Raw genomic sequence first — 25382 nt, 5'->3', positions numbered from 1 at the left:
GGCTATTCGGGGGTGACACGTCGGACGGCGCCGACGGCGGATCTCCTCTAATACAAGCGGGAGTGACGCCTGCCCGCTTCTTTCCCTCCCCCTTACCTTCTACGAGGCCAGAAGCTGAACCGAGTCTCCCTCCCGGGTCAGGATGGAACGGCTACTCCAATAGGCTGCGCTCCGACAACAGTTGCAGAATTGGGCCGGGCTTGTTCTGCTCCGTTGCTTGGCAGCAGCCGCAGCAACCCCTCCCCCTTTTCAGGACCCGAAGCCGGTACCAGGTTCGCTCCCCTCTCCCCTCCCCCTCCCGGCTGGAGCCTACGATCCCCATGACCCCTGTGCCTGCTGAAGAGGCCCCCTGGAGACCTTCGTCGCCAAGAGTCCCTGACTCCTTCCTCCACTCTCCCCCGCAGGTGTCCCCTTTTCCCTACACCTTTAAAGGCACGTCTTTGAACCCACTCCCTCGCCCCCAGCTCCATTTTTCTACTGAGGTAGCCCTCCCCGTGTCCCTTAAACTCAAAGTCCCCCTTTGTGATTCTTCCCTGTTTGTGCCCAGGTTCTAACCCTCCCCAGGAACACTGGTGCCATGCGCTTCTCGTTGGTCCTGTCACTCCTGCGCCCTGTGGGGCCTGTGGTGGTTGGGGTGTCTCTAGGTTTCACGCTCAGCCTACTCAGTGTAACCTGGGTAGAGGAGCCTTGTGGGCCCGGCCAAGGCAGCCTACGAGATAGGGGCATGGAGCAACCGCAGCACCAAGCAGGGCAGGGCAATGCTGCCCGCAAGCCCAACTCTGTCCCTGCAGGGATGGGCACGGAGCCTGAACAGAGCTGGGAGCCCCGCGTCCTACCCTACAAGCCTCCAAACCCAGGCAAAGCTGCCAAGAAAACAATCAGGTATCTATGGGGAAAGGAAACTGGAGGGGGTAGTGGGAAAGGGTGCTTAAGGAAAGGGGAACAGACTATGGACTGTTTCCCCAAAACTAACTCTGGCACTGGTCCATGTTCCTCTGTCTTATGGGCTTTAGAGGCTCAGAAATATAGGCATAATCTGTGGCTTCTTTGTTATGCTGCTGGGCTTCAGTGATGGAATAGGCCACATCATGTGGCCTATTAATGGCTCCATGTGGTTGTTGGCCTGCAACCATAAATATTTGTATATCAGCATTCATTTCATACTGCCGCGGTAGACTAGTATCCTGTACAATCTATATGGTATTAACCCTCACAATAGCCTTGTGAGGTAGATGACTAGGTACACATGCTGAAAAGCCGTGACATGCCCAAGGCCACACAGTTAAACCCTGGTAAAGGTGAGACTTGAATCTGTACCTCCTATGTTCAGCTCCTAGCAGCCTAAGCACACACGATAAACACATCTATAGTTGTTGGTCTTTAAGTACAAAGGAACACAGTTATGTGCACCTCAGTCTGTCATTAATTCCCAGGTGGCAGATTCATGGGCTGTTAACTTCCTGTGCTGGTTTCAGACAAAGATAACAAAGTGAACTCGTGATGTAATTGCTAAGGATCTTAAGTCCTTTGAGGGCAAGAGGAGGGCTTTTGCTTTTTGACAGCACCCAGCCTTAGAGGAAAAAGCTATGGAGGGACATGATACAGAAGAGCTGTGACTTGTGGGTTACTCTTTTTTCTGTAGAGCTGTTCCCCAATAGTGGGCACTGAGTGCTTTGGATCTCTGAGCCCCCTTCCTTCTGCCTCCTCTCTTCTCTTAATTAGATTGCTGTTCTCCTTTTTATGACCTCCCACAGGAAAGCTTTGGGCTGCACTCTTGCTATTCAGGAAGTCCTTCTGTACAAATAATTTCCTTTGGAAGGAGGTGGGCTTGAGTAAAAAAGAGTGGTGATGGCTTCCACTACCATTTACTGTGGCTCTTCCGGAAGAGGCTGGATGAGTGAAGGTTTAATCACATGACTATGTCTTGGGCATCTGCAGAGCTTTTTCACGCAGTTTTTTTTAAGCAATATAATACAAGTTTAACATTTGATTAACGCTTCAGATGTTCAAAAAATTTCATGTGTGTTATCTAGCTGTAATCCTTTCAATAACCCTGTAAGGTATGTCCCTCATATGTCAGGTGGGGGGAGAGGAGAGAAATGGCATGCTTCTAAGTATCTAGCACAGATGTTCTCATCTGCTGCCAGGGCCCACTTGAGATCACTGAAAATTACTGAGGCTCACTGTCACAAAATGGTGGCAAATAGAGGCATACTTTGGCATAATCAGCAGGCAATTACTGACATCATATCTAATCCATCTTTGGAAAGCTTTAGCATGTGTTTTTAAATTGCTTTTTAAAAATGTGTTTTTAAATTTGTATATTTGTTTTTCATGTTTTTAATTGTTGTAAACTGTCCAGAGAGCTTTGGCCATGGGGCGGTATACAAATGCAATTAATTAATTAATTAATTAATTAATTAAATAAAGTGCTAAATACTTTGCCACAGTATTTTCTTGTGGCAAGAAGTGTCTTAGTTCAGCTTTCCTCAAGCAAAGTACAGACATTTCCTCTGAAAGTATTGCGACAGCATTCCCATTTTAGGCAGAATTTTCTCACCCAGAGGCTCTTCAGTGGAGAAGGGTTTTTGTTTTGTATTTTACCCTTCCTGTCCCACATGCCTTTTAAAGTATTTTTACCCATCACCAGTAATTTCTTCCACCATTCTCCTTTCATGCTCAACTTGTACCTTATCCCCCTGAAACTGCCAATTTTTCATCACTCCTCCATTTCCATTCATTTCTTCCTCCCATAAACTTTCCTATCTTATCTTCTTCATTTCTGTTTCCAGCTTATTTATTATTAATAGATAAAAATAAATATTAACCCTCTATTTCATTTTCTTCTTTCCTTCAACACCTCAGGCCCTTTTCCTTCAAAGGAGGGAGACATTCCTTCCCTCTCCCCCTCCTGATTTTTTCTGTCTCCCAGCCACCATTGCTTAGCATGCAAGGAGCTGGCATTGGTCCAACCAAAACGCTATTGCACTGGTAGGGGCAGGGGACGCAAGTGAGGAGGCACTGAGCAGGCTGAGGCACCACCTGAAAGTGGTCTAAGACCTGGCCCACTGTTGAGAAACACTGACCTAGCGAGGTGAGATTCCAACCAGGGACTTTGTGGTTCACAGTTCATTCTCCTAATTGCTACACTACACCAGATCTCTGTATAGTTCATTGGGATGACTCAGGCATTTTCCTTCACGGAAGCCCTTCTGTTGTGAGGAGACTGCATTTGTAGGTCTACCACCTTGAATTCTAAGGAAGAAAGGTGGGATATGGATTTTTCTAGGTCTTGAAAATCAACATTTTGCTGCCCTGGGCTCCTTCTAGGAAGAAGGGCGGGATATAAATGTAATAAATACATAAAAATAAATATTTTGGTCCTGGAAAAGTGCATTCCCCCACCATCTTCCACTTCAATTGCACCGACTAATAAATGCTATGAGGATTTAAAAATATATGCAAAATGTGTTGGAGACTCTGCTGCTGCAATAGTAAAGCACAGGAGTATAACTTTTGGGGGGAAATACTCCTGTCTGCCCACTCTAAGCAATGTCTTGCAGTCTGGGGAATTAAACAACTTTTTGTACCTCTGCAGGTTCCAGTTTTCCATCTCCCATCAATTAAAATAGCAAAACAAAAAAAGTGTCTCTTTCTCCTGCAACAAACTAATTTCCATTAACTATGCCTGGACTACACATTGCTCTGTCTAGGAATATCTAACAAGGGCAAAAATGTATTTGGGGCACAATTTGGCTGGTGGTTTAGGCAAGAGCATGGTGGAGAGCATTATTGGAAAAAGTGCAGTCAAAACATCTGAAAAGTCTTGTGTCGGTACAAATCTGTTCAATCCAGAATGACAAAAATAGTGTGGATTGTATACAAACCCCAAAATATGGTCATGTGATTTGACCTTTAGGTTATGCCTACAAATTATTTCCCATTGTTTGGAATCCTGCATGCTATAGGAGGTTTCGCTAGTTCCTGTACTGATTTTCTCTTAGTCCAGATTGCTGGCTAGGGGAGTAGTGGCTCTGTGCGTTTAGCAGAGGTGAAATAGGGTATCATTGCACAGCTGTGGACTTGTATGGATCCTGCTTTCCATATTTCTAGTTTAGTACTAAAAAACCACAACCAGTAATGCAGGCAGTTGAAGTCTGGGCACACACCTTGGCTGCATTTTTATACTTGGTTCACTTTGCCCTTGTAACTTGCTCCTTACCAAGGACTAGTAGCAATTATCCTTAGCAGAGCACATGAGTGGTGGAGAAGACGAAGGTCCTGTCTCTCTGCTAGGAGGGAAGGCATGCCATGCATGGAGCTTTTCATGTTCTTAATACTGAGTTGTCTGTACCCACCAACCTAGGGGACTAGATTGCAACGCAGGCTGGTCCTTTAGGGTGAATGGGACACTGCCCCACCAACCTCAGTCGGCTCTGAGCCAGCCCCACCTGCCTGCCTTTTTACTGCATTACAACTAGTCCAGGGGGTGGCACTGACAGCTTCCTCCTCCTTAGTCTCAGTGTTACCCTGGTAGTACTCAGCAGGGAGAAGGATGGGGGCAAAAAATGAGAATTAGCTGTTTCTGTCTCTGTCTTTCATTGGTTCTTGGCTCTTCCTAACAGGGTTGTAGTTGTCCAGAGTCTCGGGGGGTCTTAGGCCCTTTACTTTTTTAGGAGCAGGTTCCTGTGTCTCCAGCATCCTGTGAGCCAATCAGCATGAAAGGGGAGTGCCTTAGCTGCTGAGAAGAGTCTTCTAACTTGCTTCCTTGTCCTTTCCTGCTGATTGGAGCCAATTAGAGTGAAAGGAGGTGAGTCAGCCACTGAGAAGAGTCTTCTCAGTAGCTAACATTCTCCCCTTTCATGCTTATTGGCTCCTAGAGATGTCTATTGAAGGAGAAGGCATTAACAAGGATTTCATTCTCAACCCTGCAGCAAAAAAGGGGGAGGGGGCATGGCTATGACTAACATGAAGGGACCCTGCACTTTTGGATTTTCCACTACACTACTGCCACCTACTGTTGGTCGTCTTGCTTTCCTCTTGTCAGACTTGGTGGGCACTGCTCCCTCTGTCTAATTGATCTTCCCAGTCCCTTTCACAGGACTGCCACTCCTCCAGATTTTAGCCTTGAGTCCTGTCTGGTCAACACCCTCTCGCCTGTTCGGCCATTTCAAGAGCCTCATTTTCAGGCACCAACCACCGCTGTTTGATTGTAGTGGGGCAGAGGAAAGAGATGACCACTGAGCTGGGCTGTATACCTCTTGGCTTTGAAGGCAAACAAAGACAAAGCTGTATGCGCAGCCTCATGTTTTGGCAGCATGGCTCTCTCCCCTTGGGCTCCCAGGTTCAAGGGGGACCTGGGTGGCTGTTCCATCTTGCTGCTCATTTTCTAACGGCTGATTTTTCTGTTCCCCTCCTTGCTTCATGGAGAAAGTGCTGGTGATGGTAGAAGAGGTGACAGAACCAGGAGAAGGGTGGTTTCCTCAATTTTTGTTGTGATCTGTCAGTAATAATTATTGATGACATTTCTTGGATGCTTTTCTCAGAGGACTTGTGGCAACTTACGAGAATATCACAAATATACAAAATTGAAAACAAAGCAATAAAATACAACACTGGATCTGTGTAAAATTATTATTTAATAATTGAAATGAAGGAGGCTGCCATTTAAGTGAATGAGTTCAGGGTTGGGGGAATAGGATTTGTAAGGTAGCATGGCACTTTTTTGTTTTCTGTAGATGGTGTGTTTGGGCTTTTTGTCTCTTATCTCTCGGTTCAGCTGGTGGAGCTTGTTCTCACCACTAGAGAGTTCACCCTCTTATCTTGTCTGAGCTTGCTTCTGGGGAGATTGAGGTCATTTGACGTGGTCTGTGATCAGCCAGTGCCTGATTTTGGGAACATCCTTCCTGCAGTTTTCCATGCTCACAGTTAAGTGCTATAGCACACAAAGTGGAGTGTGGAAAGTAACACGAGGAAAGGGAGGTATATTGCCCACCCATGGACGCTCCATGCTCAAAGAAGCAGCAGTCTCTACAGCCTTGACAGCCTGTGTTGTGGCTGTCAACTGTGTGTATACCAGCAGGATACAGGCTCAGCCCTGTAAATGAGAGTCATGTAGAGATTTCCATGTTGACAGGAAACAGCTTTTCCCTTTTGAGTATATAGTGTTGACTCCAAAGGCACAAGGATAGTGAGATTTGACAGTGAAAAAGAACCACATCCCATAGTTACTGGCCTGGTTTGAACGATCAAATCCTGGCTTAATGAGCCAGGATATACACAAGCTTTGGGCTCTCTCATGCAGCCCTGTTGCTTCTGCTTCTTCCTTCATGCGATCAGGGAAACAAGCCAGAAAGCGGCAGTTAACCGTACCTTCCCATTATGTGCAAACTGGGAACTGTGTTTAATGGCTTCCAAGAAGCCAAGGTTTGGAAACCCAACTTTAACTGTGACTCTCTGGTTTGTTACCCCACTTGCGTGAAGGGATGAGCCATGTGGGTGCCAAGGGGCTGTGGCTGGCTGCGCAAATCTATTTATCTTGGCTTGTTTCAGATTGATTGTGCAAGCAATGGCGGCTGTGTCTTCAGAGATGGGAATGAAGTATGTGTGTGCTCTTTAGGGAAAGGGAATCAGGAGACTCGCTGCTCCTATTGTCACACATTCAGTTTGCGAGTTCATCAGTTCATTGCTCTTTTTAGTTAAGAGTGTCATTTATTCTGACAGCTTATGGGGACATCTGTTCCTTCCCATCCTGTGTTTGTGTGTGTCTATGCATTTGCTAGGGTTACTAGTAGCTATTACTGCCTACTGGCAGCCCAGCAACTTGCCTTGCCTTTATCTTTCTGCATTCCTTCTCTCTGAAGCCTCTCCTCTCCTTTCTAGCGAATGTTCTTGCTCCTTACAAGGTATGACTATGTCAAGGTCTTATCCTCAACATCTCCTCCTCTGTGTTTGCTTGCTTGCTCTCTCTCCCTCCACCCCCTTCCTTGCCTGCCTCTCTCTGCAGCATATGCTGGCCTCTTTATTTCTCACCTTCCCAGCAATGAAGTATTGCTGGTCTGAGTGAGCTCTGTGCACTCCTCATCTTTGTTCCCCAACCTCTTCCCAATCATCGAGAGAGAGGGAGAGGGAGAGAGAGAGGGAGGGAGAGAGAGAGAGGGAGAGAGAGAGAGTGCGAGCTCTGATTTAATTCTCCCGCTCTGGTTCCTGTCACTGGGATTCCTAACGTTCCCTGTGGGCCCACAACACAAAATGTGTGTACTGGCTGAGATCAATGCTAGGGAGTAGGGGCCCCGGGCAAGGGACTGAATGAGCTGTGTTGTCCCCAGGAGGGAGGGAGAGAGCGAGAGTGGGTGGGATGGACAGGAAGTGGAGGGGCTGAATGAGCCCACTGTGTGAGTGAGATGGGGGTGGATAGGATGGAAGGGTTTTCTGATGCATTGAATAATTAAAACCTGAAGCTAATTATAAGAGACAGGCCACCTGCCTTCTCACTCCAAGTGTAATGTCACAAGGAGCAAGATATATCCCACTCCCCCCCCGATTTGCTTGATGCAGCCCTGTTCTTCCCCTCTTGCTACAAGGAGCCCTTACCTAATTGGGAGATGTTAGTGTCTTTCCATCCCCTGGATAGATATATCATTTTCCAGACTCAGATCTGCAGCAGTCAAATTGTGATGGGAACCAGAATTCCCCAGGCCCTGGAATTCTAGTCTTGACACCCTTCCTTCTTTTTCTCTCTTAAGCCTCACACTACTGCTGCTACCTCTTGCTACTCAGCCAGGGATTATGATTGGCTCCTTAGGGGTCCATGTAAGCTGCAGGTGGCTTCATTGCTTGCCTGGAAGGGAATGAGTGCAATACTCTGCCAAGTGAGATCTGCTCAGCCATGGCTACCATCTCTGACATTGCACTAACGTCTTTAGTTGGGTTTTTGTCCTGCACGTTGGCTTCAGTTACAGCATGTCTAAAATAGCTTGACAGAGCAGTCTTTTCAGGTATACAGTAAACCTCTCTCGATCATAGAAGTTGTAGGTGGACATATTATTGTGTCACCATGTTGGCGGGTGCTCCCAGCCTTCAGGGGAACTTGCTTTCTGAGCTTAGACAAATTAGATTAGACAAATTCATGGAGGACAGGGCTATCAATGGCTACTAGCCATGATGGCTGTGCTCTGCCACCCTAATCAGAGGCAGTATGCTTCTGAAAACCAGTTGCCGGAAGCCTCAGGAGGGGAGAGTGTTCTTGCACTCGGATCCTGCTTGCGGGCTTCCCCCAGGCACCTGGTTGGCCACTGTGAGAACAGGATGCTGGACTAGATGGGCCACTGGCCTGATCCAGCAGGCTCTTCTTATGTTTTTATGTTCTTAGGAACTGGTTCAGATCTCCTTTGGTGGAAAGAATGAAACAGAAAGATAGGGAACCTCAGGATGGGGAATAATCGGGAGAGAACGCTGAAGGCAATGAGGTTGTACTCCAGTATACTCTTTGTTCCTATGAATGTACTTGCAGGGGAGCCTTCCTGGATTTCTCCCTCCCCCTTTTTTTGTTTTGTTTTGAACAGTAATTGCCAGAATCACAGGTAGTTCTCGTGTCAAGATCTACTTGTTCCACACTCTGTGTGAGATTCTGGATTCTGTGCGTATAAGTGACTGGGTAATGAGCACACTCTTGGCTATTGCTGTGGTTGCTGTGATGTTGATGATGCTTGAAGAGTTGACAATCCCCACTGAGTGGAGTTCACTGATACAAGTTAACTCAACATGCACATGAGTGGATGCTGGTTCCTAAGGTGTTCGAAGGTTATTGCTAGTCATGCTTGGATTAATGATGGACTAAACAGCTGATATGCCTCAGTCTCTGGTATTACCAGTGGAGGCTGGTCCACTAGGGCTACTGGGGCATAAGCCTCCCAAGAAGAATGTGAAGCTTTTTTTAAAAAAAAGAATCCCCCTTCTCAAAGTCATTCACTGTTTCCTGTCCCACAGTCGTTCTATACTTCTATGAATTTCCAGAGGTTTGGGAAGACATTTCTGTCAATCTCCTGTTTTTTGGCTAATCGGGTCTCTGTACCCCTCAGCCAATCCAATCTAAAAGTATAGCTATGGAAAAGAGGTTCCTCCAATGTGTCTCTAAGCAGAAAAGTCATGTGATCTGGGGGGGCTGCTTGTGTTCCAGCCCCTGTTGGGAAGGCTTCCACTCAGTCTGTTGTTATGAAGGCTATCTAACACAGCCAGAACACCAAATTAGGGAGGTCTGCTTCAAGAGTAGCCCAATATAATAGCCTTAGCCTATATCAGAACCATACGTTGGTTCTGGGCATGCTCAGAGTTGTTTTCTTGAAGGCCAAGCCTCAAAGCACATTCTTTCTAACTAGCCAGGAGAAGGATGTGGTTACTAGTTTGAGCAGCTTGGTGTGAAAAAAATTTGTTAAAAAAGAGCAGTGGTGGACAGAATGTGCAAGTATCTTTCTATAAGGAAGAGAAATGGTGGGTTGATTCTGTGGGTGTTGCAACTTTCAACGCTTGTATATTGTTGGAACTGTGGGGTTTGTGTGGGTCTCTAGGTTTGAGAGAAGTATGGAGGTTTTGCATTTCTGTTGTTCTCTAGTTCTGAAAAAATGCTCTGTGTGCCTGTGTATTGTATTTAAATTTGGAACTGCAGATATAAATGTGTGTGTGCCTTTTAGATTTGAGAGAATTATGAAACTTTTGCATTCCCTTTTCTTTAGGTTTACGATTCTGGTTTGTGTGTTTGCTTGACTACTTTGGGCTCCTTCTGGGAGAAAGGGCGAAATACAAATTTAATAAATAAATAGGCAGGTAGGTAGGAAGGATGCTGGACTAGATGGGCCTTTGGCCTGATCCAGCAGGCTATTCTATTGTGGTGATTATAAGATGTGCTGTTTATGCAAAAGATACCTGTTGTAGAATCACCTTATTAAATTCAAACAGAGGTTCCTCACTGGTGAGTCAGGTGCACTCTGTGCATGCGTACACCATTTATTTCTGAGGCTTGTAGTTCCTAATCATGTTTCTTATGTTCACGTTTGTGAAAGGAAGCTGTGGTTTGCAAGGAAGCGTTGGTCATGCTTATAGTTAAAAGGCTTCATCACACTTTGATTCAATAGAATGCTGCCTCCTTCTCAGTAAGCCAGTTGGCAAGAATACTTGTCTTTATATCTTTAAAAAACAAGGACACCAGAGGATCTCGAGACTTAACTTAAAAATCCTCTCCGTCACTGGCTGTTTGTGTGTTGTTGGATACATCACTCTGATATCTTTTAAATCAAAGGAGTAGCCAGCTAGCCATGGCTTATAGCAGAAATTAAGCAATAGTAAGAAGTACTTTGTAGGTTAGCAAATATATTATTCCATAGGCTTTCATGGATTACCAAGAATTATGCATCTGATGAAATGGGACTTTAGTTCAAAAGCTTATACCATAATACAATTGTTGGGTCTTTTAAAGCGCTAGTACTGTTCTTTTTGTTGATTTGTTAACATTGCATTATGTTCTACTTTACAGGGTTGTTGTGAGGATAAAAAGATGATAAAACACTTTGGCAAACTTCAAATGTTATTACAAAAATGTTAAAATGTTATTACAAAAAACAAGATGATGCAGAGGATAGTTCAGAGGAGAACCTTTATGTAGAGGAGAACCTTTATGTAGTATAAGATCATGGATTTAGAATAGAATTCATAGACTCGTAGAATTGGAAGGGACCTATGAGGCTATCGAGTCCAACCCCCTACTCCATGTGGGAATCCAAATTAAAGCATCCCTGACAGGTGGCTGTGCAGCTGCCTCTTGAATGCCTTCAGTGTTGGAGAGCCCACCGCCTTCCTAGGTCACTGGTTGCATTGTCGTACCACTCTTAACAGTTAGGAAGTTTATCCTGATCTTTAGCGGAAATCTGGCTTCCTGTAACTTGGCAAGTCACCCTGTCTGCACAGGTAAACTCATCTTGGCAAACAGCCATGCACTGGATTTGCTAAGGACCTACATGTAAAGTCCAATGTTTGTAGGCCTGAATATCCTTGTTGTGTTCCAGGTTCCTTTTTCTTGTAAGTTTTTTTAATTATTCCAAATCTAGGTACCCTCCTCCAGCTCAAAATTGGGGACAGGCAGGCTGGAGATAAACTTTTTATTTTGTTTATTCCTTATTCATCAATATTTATATCTGTTCCATCATTCCTCCAAGGAGCTCAAGGTAGCATTCATAGGTCTCCTTTTTTCCATGTTATCCTCACAACCCTGTGAGGAAGGTCAGGCTGAGAGACAGTGACTGGCCCAAGGTCACACAGCGAGTTTCATGGCTGGGGAGTGATTTAAACTACAGTCTTCAAGGTCCAAGTCCAGTTAATTTCTCTGCATTTTATTCCACGTTCTGGAAATGAATAAGTGGGGGGAGGGGGAAAATAATAGGTCTGGGAATGTTTGGGTCCCTTGTTAACAGTCCTGTGTGACACCTTTAAAATTAACAAATTCAGGCTGCAATCCCATACATATCAGGGAGCAATCCCCATGAAATTTAGTGGAGATTTACCTCTGAGTAATGTACAGTTATTTTGGCATAAACCCACACTAGAAATTGGGCTGGCAGGAACCCCTTCTGAACCATCACTTATGTGCTTAATATTATTAAAACTGCAATGTTTAAGTGTCCACTGTTTCTTTGCAAAGGAGGAGGGTAAGTTGGGGGCCACACAGCTTTTCTGCCAGCAGAGAAGCAACTATGACAGAAGGGACCCCTTCTGAACTGAAGTAAGACATTTTTCAGTTTAGTTAGGTTCTAAATATTTGTAAAACAGCAATGCTTGAGTGTATACAATGTCTTTGCAAGAGAGGGTGGAGAGAAGACCGGAACAACTTGACCACACCTCTGTGACCTCTTAGAAGCCCCATCAGGTCTAGTAGGCGCCAGCCACCACTGGGTGGTGCCCCATCCAAGTGCATTCCCCCTACACCCCAGGCATATCCACAGGATTCCCAAATGGGGTTTCTCTATCAGGAAAGAGCACTCCCGTTTGCTTAGCAACTCACTTAAAACCAGAGTATCTTGGAAAGCACTAGGAGTCTTAAAGCTGTTTTTGCATGTTCCACCCCTCCACTCTTGAACGCTTAGCTTGATGGGTGCATATATCTCTTCATAGTGAGCACAGCTGTTTTAACAAGCCCTTGGTACATTATTCTACAACAGTACAAGTATGGTGATCTGTTTATTTCTTGTACAGTTCTAATGTAGTGCTCACTGAAACAAGTAGCATTTCTAAGTGCTCAGCAAGAGCCAGTGTGGTGTAGTGGTTAGAGTGTTGGACTACTTCCTGGGAGACCAGGGTTGGAATCCCCACACAGCCATGAAGCTCACTGGGTGACTCTGGGCCAGTCACTGCCTCTCAGCCTCAGAGGAAGGCAATGGTAAACCACCTCTGAATACCGCTTACCATGAAAACCCTATTCATAGGGTCTCCATAAGTTGGGATCGACTTGAAGGCAGTCCATTTCATTTTTCAAATGCTCAGCACGCTAGAGGATCTGTAGTATACTTATGGAACATACAAGATTGTTATGATTTATGCAGTAACAGTGCACTGTGCTTTACAAGATAGAATAAGGGGGGAAATTCAGCGGATGTGTCCCGTCAGCGCAATAATTTCTGCTTGTGTTGCGGGACTTCTCTCCCCTCTCCTTGGGACTCCTAGAATAGGTTTAGAGGGTGCCTAGGGGGAGGAGAGGGAGGGAAAGTTCTGTTGTGCAAGCGGAAATCCTTACGCTGATGGGACTGTGACTTAGTGCTCCGTTGGATGCAGCCCTCTTCTCTCCCCTCCCGCCCCATTCTGTGAGCTGAAGTGTGAAGCTAGGGAGAGAAGACAGAGAAGGAGTCGAGGGGTAAAGGTCACAAGGTGAATGTGAACACACTGTATACTTAAGAGTTCATTTTGACTATGGATCAAAGCGCCATTCTCTCTCTGTCTCTCATAGGTGCTTGTGAGTGTGCATACACGCACTTGCCAGTGTGGGAACCGCTTCTCTGTGCTGCAGTCCCACATGGCTGAGATCTGTCATTTTCTCTCCAGGCTAAGGCCCCAGCCGTGTGGTTTCTGTATTCTCACACATGTGCTCACACTGCAGCTGTATGGGATTGCACCACCAGGAAGCAACTCCTGTACTGTTGGAGACATGTGCGAGTAGGGCCAAAGGCAGGGGACATTTTATGGGGGAAATGGGGCTTGAGGAGCATGACCATTTGTTGCTCGCAGTGCATGTTCTTCAAACTCTCCAGAGGGAGTTTGGGAACTTGTTCAGAAATGCAGGGCTGAGATGATTTCCCCTCGGTTGTTAGGAGACATTGGTGGTGGGAGAGAATGAGAGGCTGTCCTTCCCCTGCTTGGCTATCTCACCTTCTCTTCCTTCCTGTCCTTCCCATTCCCAAAGAACCCGATACATCAGCACAGAGCTGGGCATGCGGCAGCGTCTCTTTGTGGGTGTGCTGACCTCGAAGAACACCTTGCACTCCCTTGCAGTGGCGGTGAACCGTACTCTGGGCCACCGGCTGGAGCGTTTGGTCTACTTCACGGGCATGCGGGGGCGCAAGGTACCGCATGGCATGCTGGTGGTGACGCATGGTGACGAGAGGCCCATCTGGAACATGTACCAGACCGTCAAGTACGTGTTGGACCATTATGTGGCTGATTTCGACTGGGTTTTCCTGGTGCAGGATGACACCTACACGGAGGCCCATCGCATGATTCATTTGGCCTCTCACCTCAGCATCGACACTCTCCTCTACATGGGTCGGCCGGAGGAGTTCATTGGCGGGGACACTCAGGGGCGCTACTGCTACGGTGGCTTTGGCTACCTGCTTTCCCGGGCCTTGCTCCTGCGCTTGCAGCCTTACTTGGAAAGCTGCCGGAATGACATCCTGAGTGCTCGTCCTGATGAATGGCTGGGACGCTGCATCATTGACTACACGGGAGTCGACTGTGTGGCAGAGCATGAGGTGATGGCTTGTTCTACTAAAATGCCGTTCCCATTCGCCCACTGAGGGTCACTTCATATTTTAATAGAGTTTGTATACTGCTGGATCGTAAAAACCTCTAAGTGGTTTACATAAAACATACGTTAAAATTATCGATAAAAGTCAGAAGTTAAAAACAAGTTGGTCTGTTTTTTCCCTTCAAAATATAAATAACATCAGCAATTAAGAAAAGAGATTATAAACTACAATTGTGTATTAAAATGCAGGCAGCTTTACGTATCTGGGTAGGCTTGCCTAAACAAAAAGCTTTTGAGCATGCACCGAGAACAGTACAGCGAAGGCACCTGCCTAATGTCAAGGGGCAGGGAGTTCCAGAGTGTAGGCTGCTACACTGAAGACTTGATGCCTTGCAAATATGGAATGAACATTTCAGAGCCCAACTGGGCACCCGGTACTCCACTCCCTCAGCACCCATTCCTGACTGATGGATGTAGCAGCGTGACCTTTGATAATAATATCAATTGGCTGTTTTCAGAAATGTGTGCAATTTTTAAACTTAGTATCTTTTTAAACTAAGGTTTATTTTGTTTGTTTTCCCCCAACTATTTTTGCTGTTGGGCTGATGTATGTTCGGCTTGGATGTTTTCTGGGCATTTGGGGTGGGGAAATGGCTCCCAAAGATTTTTGTGACCTTCAGGGGGTTGGGAGAAATTTCTCAAAATTTCTATGCTGGTCGTGAGGCTTACGATGGGGGATGTGAGGCGGCAGAGGATTGTGATCTGTCTTTTGCTGGAAAGTAACAGCTTAGCCATGTTCCTCATTGAGAATGACCAATGAGAATTTCCTCGTTGTTTTTTTGAAAGGCTTCCCCTGCTGGGCGTGATGTACATCGTTCCCGTCAGGGCATTCTCCAGCGATCCCGGCTCCTGCTGATTATTGAAGCTCTGCCCCATCTTGACAGGATGACAAAGCTTTTCCCTCCAGTAAAACAAGGGTGAGGAAATCTGTGGCCCTCCAGATACTGCTGGACAGCATCTCCCATCATCCCTCACTCATGTCCATACAGGCTGGGGCTGATGGGAGCTGGCATCCAACATCCACTGGGCCACAGGTTTCTAGGCAGTAAAAGAGAGGCTGCAAGCCCCCCCCCAATATCTTATCATGGTAAGCCGCCCCCTTTGAAAAATGTGAACGCTTTTCCCAGCCACCCTCCTTTTCACAGAAGTGGCATCATGAAGCAGAAGGGAGGAGGCATTTTTGGCCCAGCTCTGTTCTTAATACTTCTTGACTAATGTTTGTGTACAGTATGGCTTAAGGGGGAGGCATCTGAATGACAGACCTCCCCCCGCTTCTCCCCTTCTTGATTGCTTCCTCATACAAACCTTACTCCTTTGTGATTACTTCAGGGCTAGGCCAAAATGAATTGAGTTGGTCCCCAGGGCATCTTTGGAAGTGAAGTAACAAAATGGAGATGGAACAGAACAGCTTGAGAGGAGTGAATGTAAATCATTTGACTTTGGCTAGTTGCTATATTTGTTGATGGCCTTTCAGCCATACCTGCTCCCTAGGCCATTTACAATTTCAAAATAAATATCACAGTTAAAACTGTTCAGATTTGAGGCATCCATAAGCCAATAGGCATGGAGCCTAACCAAAGTGCTGCAACCCCAGGACTGCTGAAACAGTGGGTGATAGGTACATAGGAAGCTGCAGGGTCCAGGGACTCAGGGGGTCTTAGTCCCCTCACTTTTTGGGGAGCAGGGTCACTATGTCTCCATCATCCTATGAGCCAATCAGCATGAAAGGAGAGTGTGCTAGCCACTGAGAAGAGTCTTCTAACATGCTACCTTGTCCTTTCCTGATCATTTGGAGTCAATCAGAGTGGAAAGGGGTGAGTCGGCCACTGAGAAGACTGTTCTCAGCAGCTAACACTCTGCCCTTTCATGCTTATTGGCTCATAGGGATGTCTGCATTAACAAGGATCTCATTCTCAACCCAGCAGCAAAAAAAGAAAAGAGTGGGAAAAGTCGATGCTGTGACTATCACGAAGGGACCCTGCACTTCTGAATTTGCCACTACACTACTGGGAAGCTGCCCTCTACTGAGTCAGACCACTGGTCTGTCAAGCTCAGTACTGTCTTCAGCGACTGGGAATGACTCCCCAGGGTTTCGGGCAGGGGACATTCCCTGCCCTACTTGGAGATGCCAGGATGGAACCAGGGAGCTTCTGCATGCAGAGCCAGTGCTCTGCCACTGAGCCACAGCCCTTCCCCAGCTACAGGAATAGCTCAGTTAGAGTAGAGTTGTGGAAATGAGTAGGCTTAAGTTACTTGTCCATTGAGTTCAGCGGGTCTGCTCTATGACTAACATTGGCTTGTGTTGGAATCGGGGGGGAACCAAACCAAGAGAGCAAGAGCAACTTGCTCTGTCTAATAACTGAAGGCTCAGTGAAAAAGGTAAGTTTTCATTACCCTTTGAAAAAAGAGGTGCGTCTGTGCCTGCCTCAGAGCAACTATAGAACACTGACTATTGCAGGATGAATTCTTGATCCCACTTGCCCTCCAGATGAGAAATGTTTTGTTTTCCTTACAACTGGAAAAAATACTGGATAGTTCATGGGTGTGTGTTGCCAGAATGGATGATTGAATTTCCCATTGTGATGCGCTTCTCTTCCTCCTCCCCGCCAGGGCCGACCTTACCAGTATTTTGAACTTGGAAAGAACACTGACCCTGAGAGAGAGAGCGACCCACGATTCAATACAGCATTCACCGTGCATCCAGTGCTGGACCCTGTCCAGATGTACCGGCTACACAGACATTTTGCCCATGTGGAGTTAGAGCACACTTACCAGGAAATCCAACAGCTACAGGTAAGGTGGGGAGTACGTAGGATCTGGCCCTGTAGTTGGCTGAGTACTCTCCTGACACATCTCTGTCTCCATTGTGGTGCTACGTTCCTGAACCAGCTACAGGAAAGTCAGTCATGTTTTTATCTGTTTTTACATTTATATCCCACCTTTTCCTCCAGGGAACCCAGGGTTGGTATACATTTTATCCTACAACAACCCTGTGAGGTAGGTTAGGCTGAGAGGCTGTGGCTGGCCCAAGGTCACCCAGGGAGCTTCTTGCCCGAGTGGGGATTTGAGCCCTGGTCTCTCAGGTCCTAGTCCAACACTCTATAACCACTACACCACCCTGGCTTTCTCTGCTGTCGTTAATGGTGAGCAGTACAAAGTTCTAGTCCATTTCCCCTCTGATAGGGCAGGGATAAGAAGCCTGTGGCCCTCCAGGTGGTGTTGACTGGAGCTGATGGGAGTAGGAGTCCAGCAAAATCTGGAGAGGTGCAGGTTCCCCCTCACTGATCTAGGATGGTTGACGCATCTCTTGTCCAAAGTTGGCAATGTCTCGCCTTTCTTTTCTTTCAAAATAATTAACAAGGTCACAGAATGTAATTACGATGTGTATTTCTATCAGCTCTGCATCTCTGTCCCTCTCTCTGACACACACACACACACTCACCGCTTATTAAATAGAAAAAGGGAGAGAGGGTTCGGCCTTAATGGTGGCATTCCTCATGTTGGCAATTTCTGAGGGCCAATCTACATGTTCGGCAGTAAATGCTGAGCTCATGCTGTTGCTTCTCCACTCCGGATTGGCTGGGGAGGGAGCAGGGTTGAATTGCAAGTGTGATGATGGGTGGGTATGTTTGTTTGCTTGCGTTCTTAACCTTTTTCCCCACCCACTGCTTCTCTCCTTCAAACCCGTTTCTTCCAGATGCAGTTCCCAGCCACCCATTTCTCTGAACTGAAGGCAGTGGCAGTTTGCAGGGAGAAAGGAGCAGGGGGCTAAGCGCCCTTGCAAATACACACACCACCACCACTGCTTTTTTTCAGTTAAGAAACCACATTTGGGTCTCCCATATCCATGTTTGCTGCTGAATGTTGAGCTGTGTCTTGAAGCTACTCGTTTAAGGGAGAAAACTGTGGACAAACTTTTTAAATTAGGAAAATAGTGAGGCTAAAAATATTTAGAGTTTTTGGTTAATAGTGTTCAAAAATATGGTATTTCAGCAGGGCTGGCGCAAGGCGTGACTGGACCCTTGGGCGCCAGCCTGCCCCGGGCCCCCTGTTCCCAGCACCCCACAGAGACCGTGCGGGACCGCTCCACCTACCTCTTCTCTGTTTCTGTGAATGACCTGCGCACCGGGCGCGCAGGTTGCTGTCATCAACCAAGATGGCAACAGAGGCTTCTGTAAGGGGCTGATACCCCCCCCACACCATCTTTGTTGATGGCACACATGTGCACTACACTGCGTGTACGCAGATACCTGCCGTCCATCAGGATGGTGGTAGGGGCATTAGCTCCTTAGATAAGCCTCTGCTGCCATCTTGGTTGATGACAGCTGCGCCCACAGTGTGCAGGGCACTCAGAAAGGGAGGAGAGGTAGGTGGAGTGGGCAGGTTCTGTGGGCCCACATGGCCTGTTGGGGGTGGCTGGGAACTCCGTCTCTGCGATCTGTGGCAAGGTTAGGAGTTGACCCTGCTAAGGATCGCGGAAGGGGAGTGCTACCCCCACACCCTAAGGAGGGACCCTTTAGGGGCTCCTCTGGCCCGCAGGGGCCCTTGGCCAGAGCCCAACCTGGCCGCCCTTTGGCGCTGGCCCTGCATTTCAGATAACCTCAACCTGAATCTTACTGTGCATCGTTGCAGTGGTTACCTTAAATGAAAATCTTGGCTCAAGTCCCAAATTTGGAAGTTAGGCTGCAAGCTTGCATGTTTGTTCAGCCAAGAAAGAAGCCAAGAAAGTTCCTGAATTCAGAAATGATGGTCTGCTCTTGTTGAAATGCAAGATGAGTCTAGACAGTCGTCTGCCTCTTAATCTCATTGCTGAGTACAGTGCTGGCTACCAGGCTGCATCTTGACTCATAGGCTGCAACTCTACATGCTACAAGCCTAGAACTGGGTGGCATTACTGATGTCTTCATTGGTTCATGTAATAAAAACTGCACAATATGAAGACATATGAAAACATACTTGAAAAATAGTAAAATATGGAACCAAAACGCAAACAGGCGCTCAGGAGTTACACTAAATTACATTGACTTGTATTGCACATTGAATTTTCCTTTTCTTTGCACTGCTGTAAATTAATATTGGAGTCTACTGCCTTGGGTTATAATAAGTTTTAAAGTGATTTATTTATATAGTGCCCCTGCCAGTTGGCACTTGGGGAGTATGACATACAAGTAATATGCAGTAATGTGTGTAATAAAAAATGAAAATCCATTTTAAAATAACTTTTTTCAAAAAAGAAAATGAAAAATGGGAGGAAAGAAAAAGCATATACTGTGTGTCTGTGTGTACACTAAACGCAGTTCTCCCGCACCCCCAACGTGGATCCTGGCGAATTTAACGAAGCAGAAAAGAATTTAGAAGAAGTGGAGGGGGGGTAACAGCGAGAGTGAGCTATACACTGCTTGGAGGGGGAAGTGTGTGTGGAGCCTCTGAGGGGCATAGAGCTCTCCCTGGGGAGGAAGCAAATTCGCAAGGTTTTGCTCAATTCCTACCAACGTAAGGTGTGATTTTGTTTGAGCAGCGGGTGGTGTCTGACTACAGATAAACTATGGGGAGAGATGAATTAAGGTAATTAGAATTTGACCAGGCTAACGCTATTTATTCCATTGTAATTTGCTATGAATTCAGGAAAGTTTTCTGGAGTAATAGCTGTATCCGGACGCTATAAGAATAAGAATAAAAGACAAAGAGCAATGGAACCTTTTTCCTATGCAGTGAAAATATGCTTTAAATGGTGGTAAAAGCTGCAATTGTATGTTTGTAAAATTCACCCGTCTCTTTTGCCAATCTAACTCCTGATTGCTAAAGGCTGGGCTCAAATCTGCAAGGAGTTGCCCCTTTCCACCCAGTCTAGGCTTGGATCTGCTCTTAACTAGAGAAATGCATGGGGAGCCCTGCGTTGAAGGCTGTTGAAGACTTGAGGGAAGCTGGACCAGCCTGATTCAGGGGAGCACCATCTCTATTAGTATTTTATTTAACTGTTTTAACTTTGTTTATATACCACCCATGCTCCTAAAGTTCCCCAGGCAGTGCACAACACACACAAAATACAATCTGTCATTAACACATCTAAAAAGTACAACACTAAAGGCAGCATGATAACAGGAATCCCAGGACCAATGTATGGCCCAAGCGTCTAGGCCAACAGGTCAATCTAAATGCACCCCAAAAACATAATAAATAACATAATAGCACAAGCACGTTAGGTAAGGCAGAGCCAATGACTTCATTTCCCAATTAGAAGCCAGAAATTATATCGGAAATAGTTTATTAAGAAATTGCTATCTCTAGGCATCAAAATACATCGGCAGAGTATATTAATTTAGAAAATGTGGCCTAAACTAGATATGACACATGGCAGTCGGCAGACTTCACTATTTGGGTGCAATGAAATATATGGGCCCACGTGAGGAGACTGGCGCTTAGCCTGGCTCACTCAAATTAACAAAGCAAATTATGCTTATTCTCTAATGGATAGCTGAAGGTTTCCACAGGTTCTGACAATGAAGCAAAAAGACACAGAGGCATCTCCAGGTTTTTTTTTTGTTGTTTTTTTTTAAGGGGGATGGAGTAGGGTGGATTGTTTGGGCTGGGGCTTCATAAAAGCCTGCCTGGTTTCTCTGCATGCATAATAAATCCAGTTTAACACTTGATTAAGCAAAATGTGGCATATTCAGTTGTTCTTGACAGAGAAGGTAGAGTTCAACACGTACACAAATCCCTAAGTTTTAATGCAGGGGTGGAGAATCTCTGGCCCTCCAGATGATGAAGAACTCCAACTCCCATCATCCCTTGCTATTGCCCTTGCTGACTGGGACTGATGGGCGTTGCAGTTCAACAACATCTGGAGGGCCACAGGTCCCCCAGCTTTGCTTTTATGACTGTAGTAATTAGCCCAGGAACACGAATAGGATGCTTTTAATTGGGTTTCATGAAAGGACAGGCCCATCAGTGTTCATGTCCAGAGCCTTCAGTCCCAGGAGGAGTGGCGATAACCCTTGAAATGCATGGTGCAGGGAAGTGGCAAGTTCTCTTCTAATCATGTGGCAACTTGGGTTACAGGTAATAATGGCTGCCTGCAATGATACTTAGTTTTGGATATTGCCATCGCCCATAATTCCTTGTTTATAACACTGACCCAGATTCATACTTGTGCCATTCTTCGGCACACAATTCAGCTTTTTTTTGGTCATTATAAAATCATGTGGAGTTGGCTGCAACTTGGCTTCACATCCCTCTTTGCCTTGCAGTTCTTCCCACTTGAGCTCTGTGCATGGCTGTTTGTGTCCTGTGAGAAGGAGCCACCATTTCTGTGCCCAGAATAACTTATGCAAAATAAGCAGAGAGGTGTGACTTTGCAAAAAAGAAAAAGTCCAAATTCTCAGAAAACACTGTTCTTAGAAGTAGAATAAGTTCAGAGAGAAAAAAGAGGGAATGATGTGTGAATGTCCTCAATTTTGTCATAAGGGCTAGAAACTTGCTTTAGCAAACAAATGAAAGCTGATGGTATTGCATTGTTGAATTTTGCATGCTTGCTCAAATGAGATTGCAAGTTGCACAGAATGACACCTGAAACTTGGAGCCAACTTTGGGAATTGTTTGGGAATTTTTGAGGTCCAGATATGCTAAGGACAGCAGCTTGTACAAGAGTTATCTAGATCCCATGCAGAAAAAGGCATAGCTCAGTGGTAGAGCACATATATTGCATACAGTAGGTCCCAAATTCAATCCCTGGCACTTCCAAATAAGGCTGGGGAATATCCCTGCCTAAAGCCCTGGAGAGATCCTGCCATCCAGTAGTGATAATGCTGAGCTAGATAATCTGACTTGAAATAAGGCAGGTTCATGGTCATGTGACAGGGCCCCTCTAGAATTGTCTTCTTCCAGCCTCTAAGGATAGGGATCCCACATATATGCAAGCTTGTTTGTGCCCAAGAACCTTTGCAAATCTTCTTGAATATGTGCTTGCTTGCATTTGGTGATGTGCACAAGGACATCTGGTGTAAATATAGGCTACTTGGCATCATGTGGCCCTCTCTTTCACCATGATTATTTTTTACTTTGTGGGGCAAAACAGTGCAGGTATGCTAACCCCAGAACTGGGCTCATACTGTAGGACCACAGTGCCACCACGTGGCTGGATGACATAACTTGGCACAACCGATTGTTCTCTGATCCTCCTCTGATGATAATGTGCTGTAGTTTGGGTTGGGTAGAAGTTCAGCTGTGCCTGTATAGACAGATGTTGTGTTCCAGTGAAGTTCTACTGTGTAAGGATCTTCCTGTGTTCTTGAAAGTTTTCTGCTTGGAAGGGTGGATAGTGTGGTCAAGCTTAGTGGTGATCAAGCATGTAATGGGTACATTGTCTATTTCGGGAGTGTTGGAGGGATGCCAGTACGTAGCATTTTGAAGTGTTCGTGGGTGCCTAGTCATGCATTCTGGTCAAAGGCATCCTAAAGTGAAGTGCCTGACCTGACTGTAGTGAAGGGATGGGGAACCTATGGTCCTCCAGGTGTTGTTGGACTCCAACTCCCATGAGCCCCAGCCAGCATGGCCAATTGTCAGGAATGATGGGAGATGGAGTCCAGCAATGTCTGGAGGGACACAGGTTCCCCACTTTTGCTGGTGTGTGTGTGTGTGAGAGAGAGAGTGTGTGCTTGTGTCTGGAGGTCTGTGTTCAAGACCAACACCTACCTCTGCCTGGAAGTAAATATGTGGCTTTGGGGGAAGCCCCTGTCTCTTTGTCTCCTTTTCCCCCTCTTAAAACAATGGCATAGCACTCCCATAGCACTTGTGATGAGGGCAAACACATGAAGTAGTAAAAAGTGTTTTTATAAATGGGTATAATGGGTAGAAGATGCATGGAAGGAGGGCCTTAAAATTCTGAATGAAGATATATCTGGAAGGTAGGTAGAGGTGTGTGTGGAGGTTAGCACCCAAATGAACTAAAAATAAAAACTGTTCTTAACCCTAGAGAGAGTGAACCTTGTGCCTGGCTGTAGTACATTTGAATCTTTTGGGGGTTCTGCCATTTTTCCCCCTGAGCTGACATTGACTCTTTCTGCACTCTGTCCCTGCAGCTGGAGATCCAGAATACCAGCAGCCTGTCAGCAGATGGTGCCCTGAGTGCCACGTGGCCCATTGGCATTGCTCCCCCTTTCCAGCCCAAGACCCGCTTTGAGGTGCTTCGCTGGGATTACTTTACCGAAGAGGCGGCTTTTGCCTGCGTGGATGGCGCTCCCAAGTGTGAGCTCCGAGGCGCAGATGCAGCTGACGTGGCAGATGTGGTTGCTGCAGCGGTGGAAGAGCTGAACCATCGGTACCAGCCGGTGCTGCATGTCCGCAAACAGCAGCTGCTGAATGGCTACCGCCGCTTTGACCCTACCCGAGGCATGGAGTACACACTGGATCTGCAATTGGAAGTGGTGACCCAGAAGGGGCACAGCCGTTCCCTGGCCAAGCGGGTCCATCTGTTGCGTCCTCTCAGTGAGGTGGAAATCATCCCGATGCCCTACGTGACTGAGGCTAGCCGGGTCAATGTCATCCTGCTGCTGACAGCCCCGGAGCGGGACTACGCTTTGCACTTTCTAGAGGTCTATGCTGCAGCGGCCTTTGAAAATGCCGAGAATGCTGTGCTGACCTTCCTCTTCATCTACGATCCTTTTGAGGCTCAGCAGGTGGCTCAGAATGATGTCTTTGGGGCAGTGAAGACGCGTATCGCTGAGTACGAAAGGCGCTACACGCAGGTGAAGATCCCCTGGATTAGCGTCAAGACAGATGCGCCCTCTCAGATCAAGGTGATGGACATCATCTCCAAGAAGCACCCTGTGGACACCCTCTTCTTTGTGGCCGGCATAAGCACTGAGGTCACCACCGAGTTCCTCAACCGCTGCCGCATGAACACCATCAACAGCTGGCAGGTCTTCTTCCCCATCCATTTCCAGGGCTACAGCCCCACCATCGCTTTCCACAACCAACCCTCCCCTCTTTCCGGCTTGGACCTGGTGCGAGATGCCGGCCACTTTGACCGTGACACTTTTGGTGAAGCTTGCTTCTACAACGCCGACTACATGGCGGCTCGCACCCGCATGGCAGCTGATGCCCAGGACAATGAGGACATTCTGGAGACCATGGACATCTACGACCTGTTTGTCAAGTATTCGAACCTGCACGTCTTCCGGGCTGTCGAGCCTGCCCTCTTGCAGCGCTACAGGCCCCATGGCTGCAACCCCCGGCTGAGTGAGGAGCAGTACCACCGGTGCGTGCAGAGCAGCTTGGAGGGCCTGGGCTCCCGTGCCCAGCTGGCCATGGTGCTCTTTGAGCAGGAGCAGGGCAATAGCACATGAGGACTGGAGCAGGCCAGCCTGCCTCGCTCCTCTTCCCCCGTGTTCTTTTCCTGCTGCAAATGGACTTCTTGGGCTGGGAAACCAGGGGGAAGCTCTGGTTGGCTGTACAGTTACACTGTGGGCAGGAGATGGGCATTGGGAGGTGGTCAGGCTCTGGTCCCAGTTCCGTCTTGCTCCGTTTCCCCAGCACAGACCCAGGTTCTCCCCCAGGGCAGCAGGAGTAGCAGCTGAAAGCCCCAAGCAAGCAAGGGTGGGCAGGACCGGCCGTGGGACTCCCTGCCTCGGATTGCTCGGTGCCGCCTTGTGGGCACCAGAGCTCGGAGAAGAGCCTGCTGTGTCCGGGGTGGGGTGGGCCGAAAGAGAGAAGGCTGGACTGCCGGATTCTTGGGCAGCAGGAGAAGGAGAGAAGCCTGGCCTAGCAGGAGCACCGCTTGGTCCCGTGTCTGCAGTTTTGGTGTTAACTTAATGGACACTTCAGATTTGGGTACAAGATAATCTCCTTGTGTGGGTGGGAGGGGCAGAGGGGTTCCAGCTGTTTTTTTACTTTGTCCTGAGACGCTCCCTTTGGAAACCACGACTCGGGCTGCTTTAGCCTCAGATTAGGATTGGTAGGGGCCAGAGAATGGCACAGACCTGGTGAGAGTTTTCAGTAGGAGAGTCAAGCTGCCACCCACCCCTGCTGCCAGGCTGGCTCTGGCACGGTGGGGATGAACCATACTTCTGGCGCTGCCTGCCATCTCTTGTCACCTGCTGGACTTGGAGGTACGTGGACTTTGCTGATCTTGCTGCCATGCGACGTTGCCCAAAAACTGCGGCAGAGTGGCTTATCTTGGTCAGTCTTGTGCTGGGAGCAGGCAATGCCCAGAATTGGTGGTGGGGAGGAGATGGAGCTTGGCTCTCCAGGGGGTTTATATTTAATGTGGGGTTAGGGGTGAATTGGTGACTGAAATGTTGTTTTCCATTTTAATAAACTGGAG

At 47.1% G+C, this 25382-nt stretch overlaps 1 protein-coding gene across 1 annotated transcript; it reads left to right on the top strand.

Annotated features, from left to right (window-relative positions):
- Positions 1-25382, top strand: CHPF (chondroitin polymerizing factor). The gene is made up of 4 exons (XM_061609409.1): positions 1-882; positions 13442-14006; positions 16673-16855; positions 23140-25382. The coding sequence occupies exons 1-4, from the start codon at positions 578-580 to the stop codon at positions 24403-24405; spliced, it is 2319 nt and encodes a 772-aa protein (XP_061465393.1). The 5' UTR covers positions 1-577; the 3' UTR covers positions 24406-25382.

This window comes from Rhineura floridana, chromosome 2 (genome assembly GCF_030035675.1).
Source record: "Rhineura floridana isolate rRhiFlo1 chromosome 2, rRhiFlo1.hap2, whole genome shotgun sequence".
Lineage (NCBI taxonomy): Eukaryota > Metazoa > Chordata > Lepidosauria > Squamata > Rhineuridae > Rhineura > Rhineura floridana.
The sequence above is the reverse complement of the archived record's forward strand: the minus strand, read 5'-3'. Positions and strand labels throughout refer to the sequence as shown.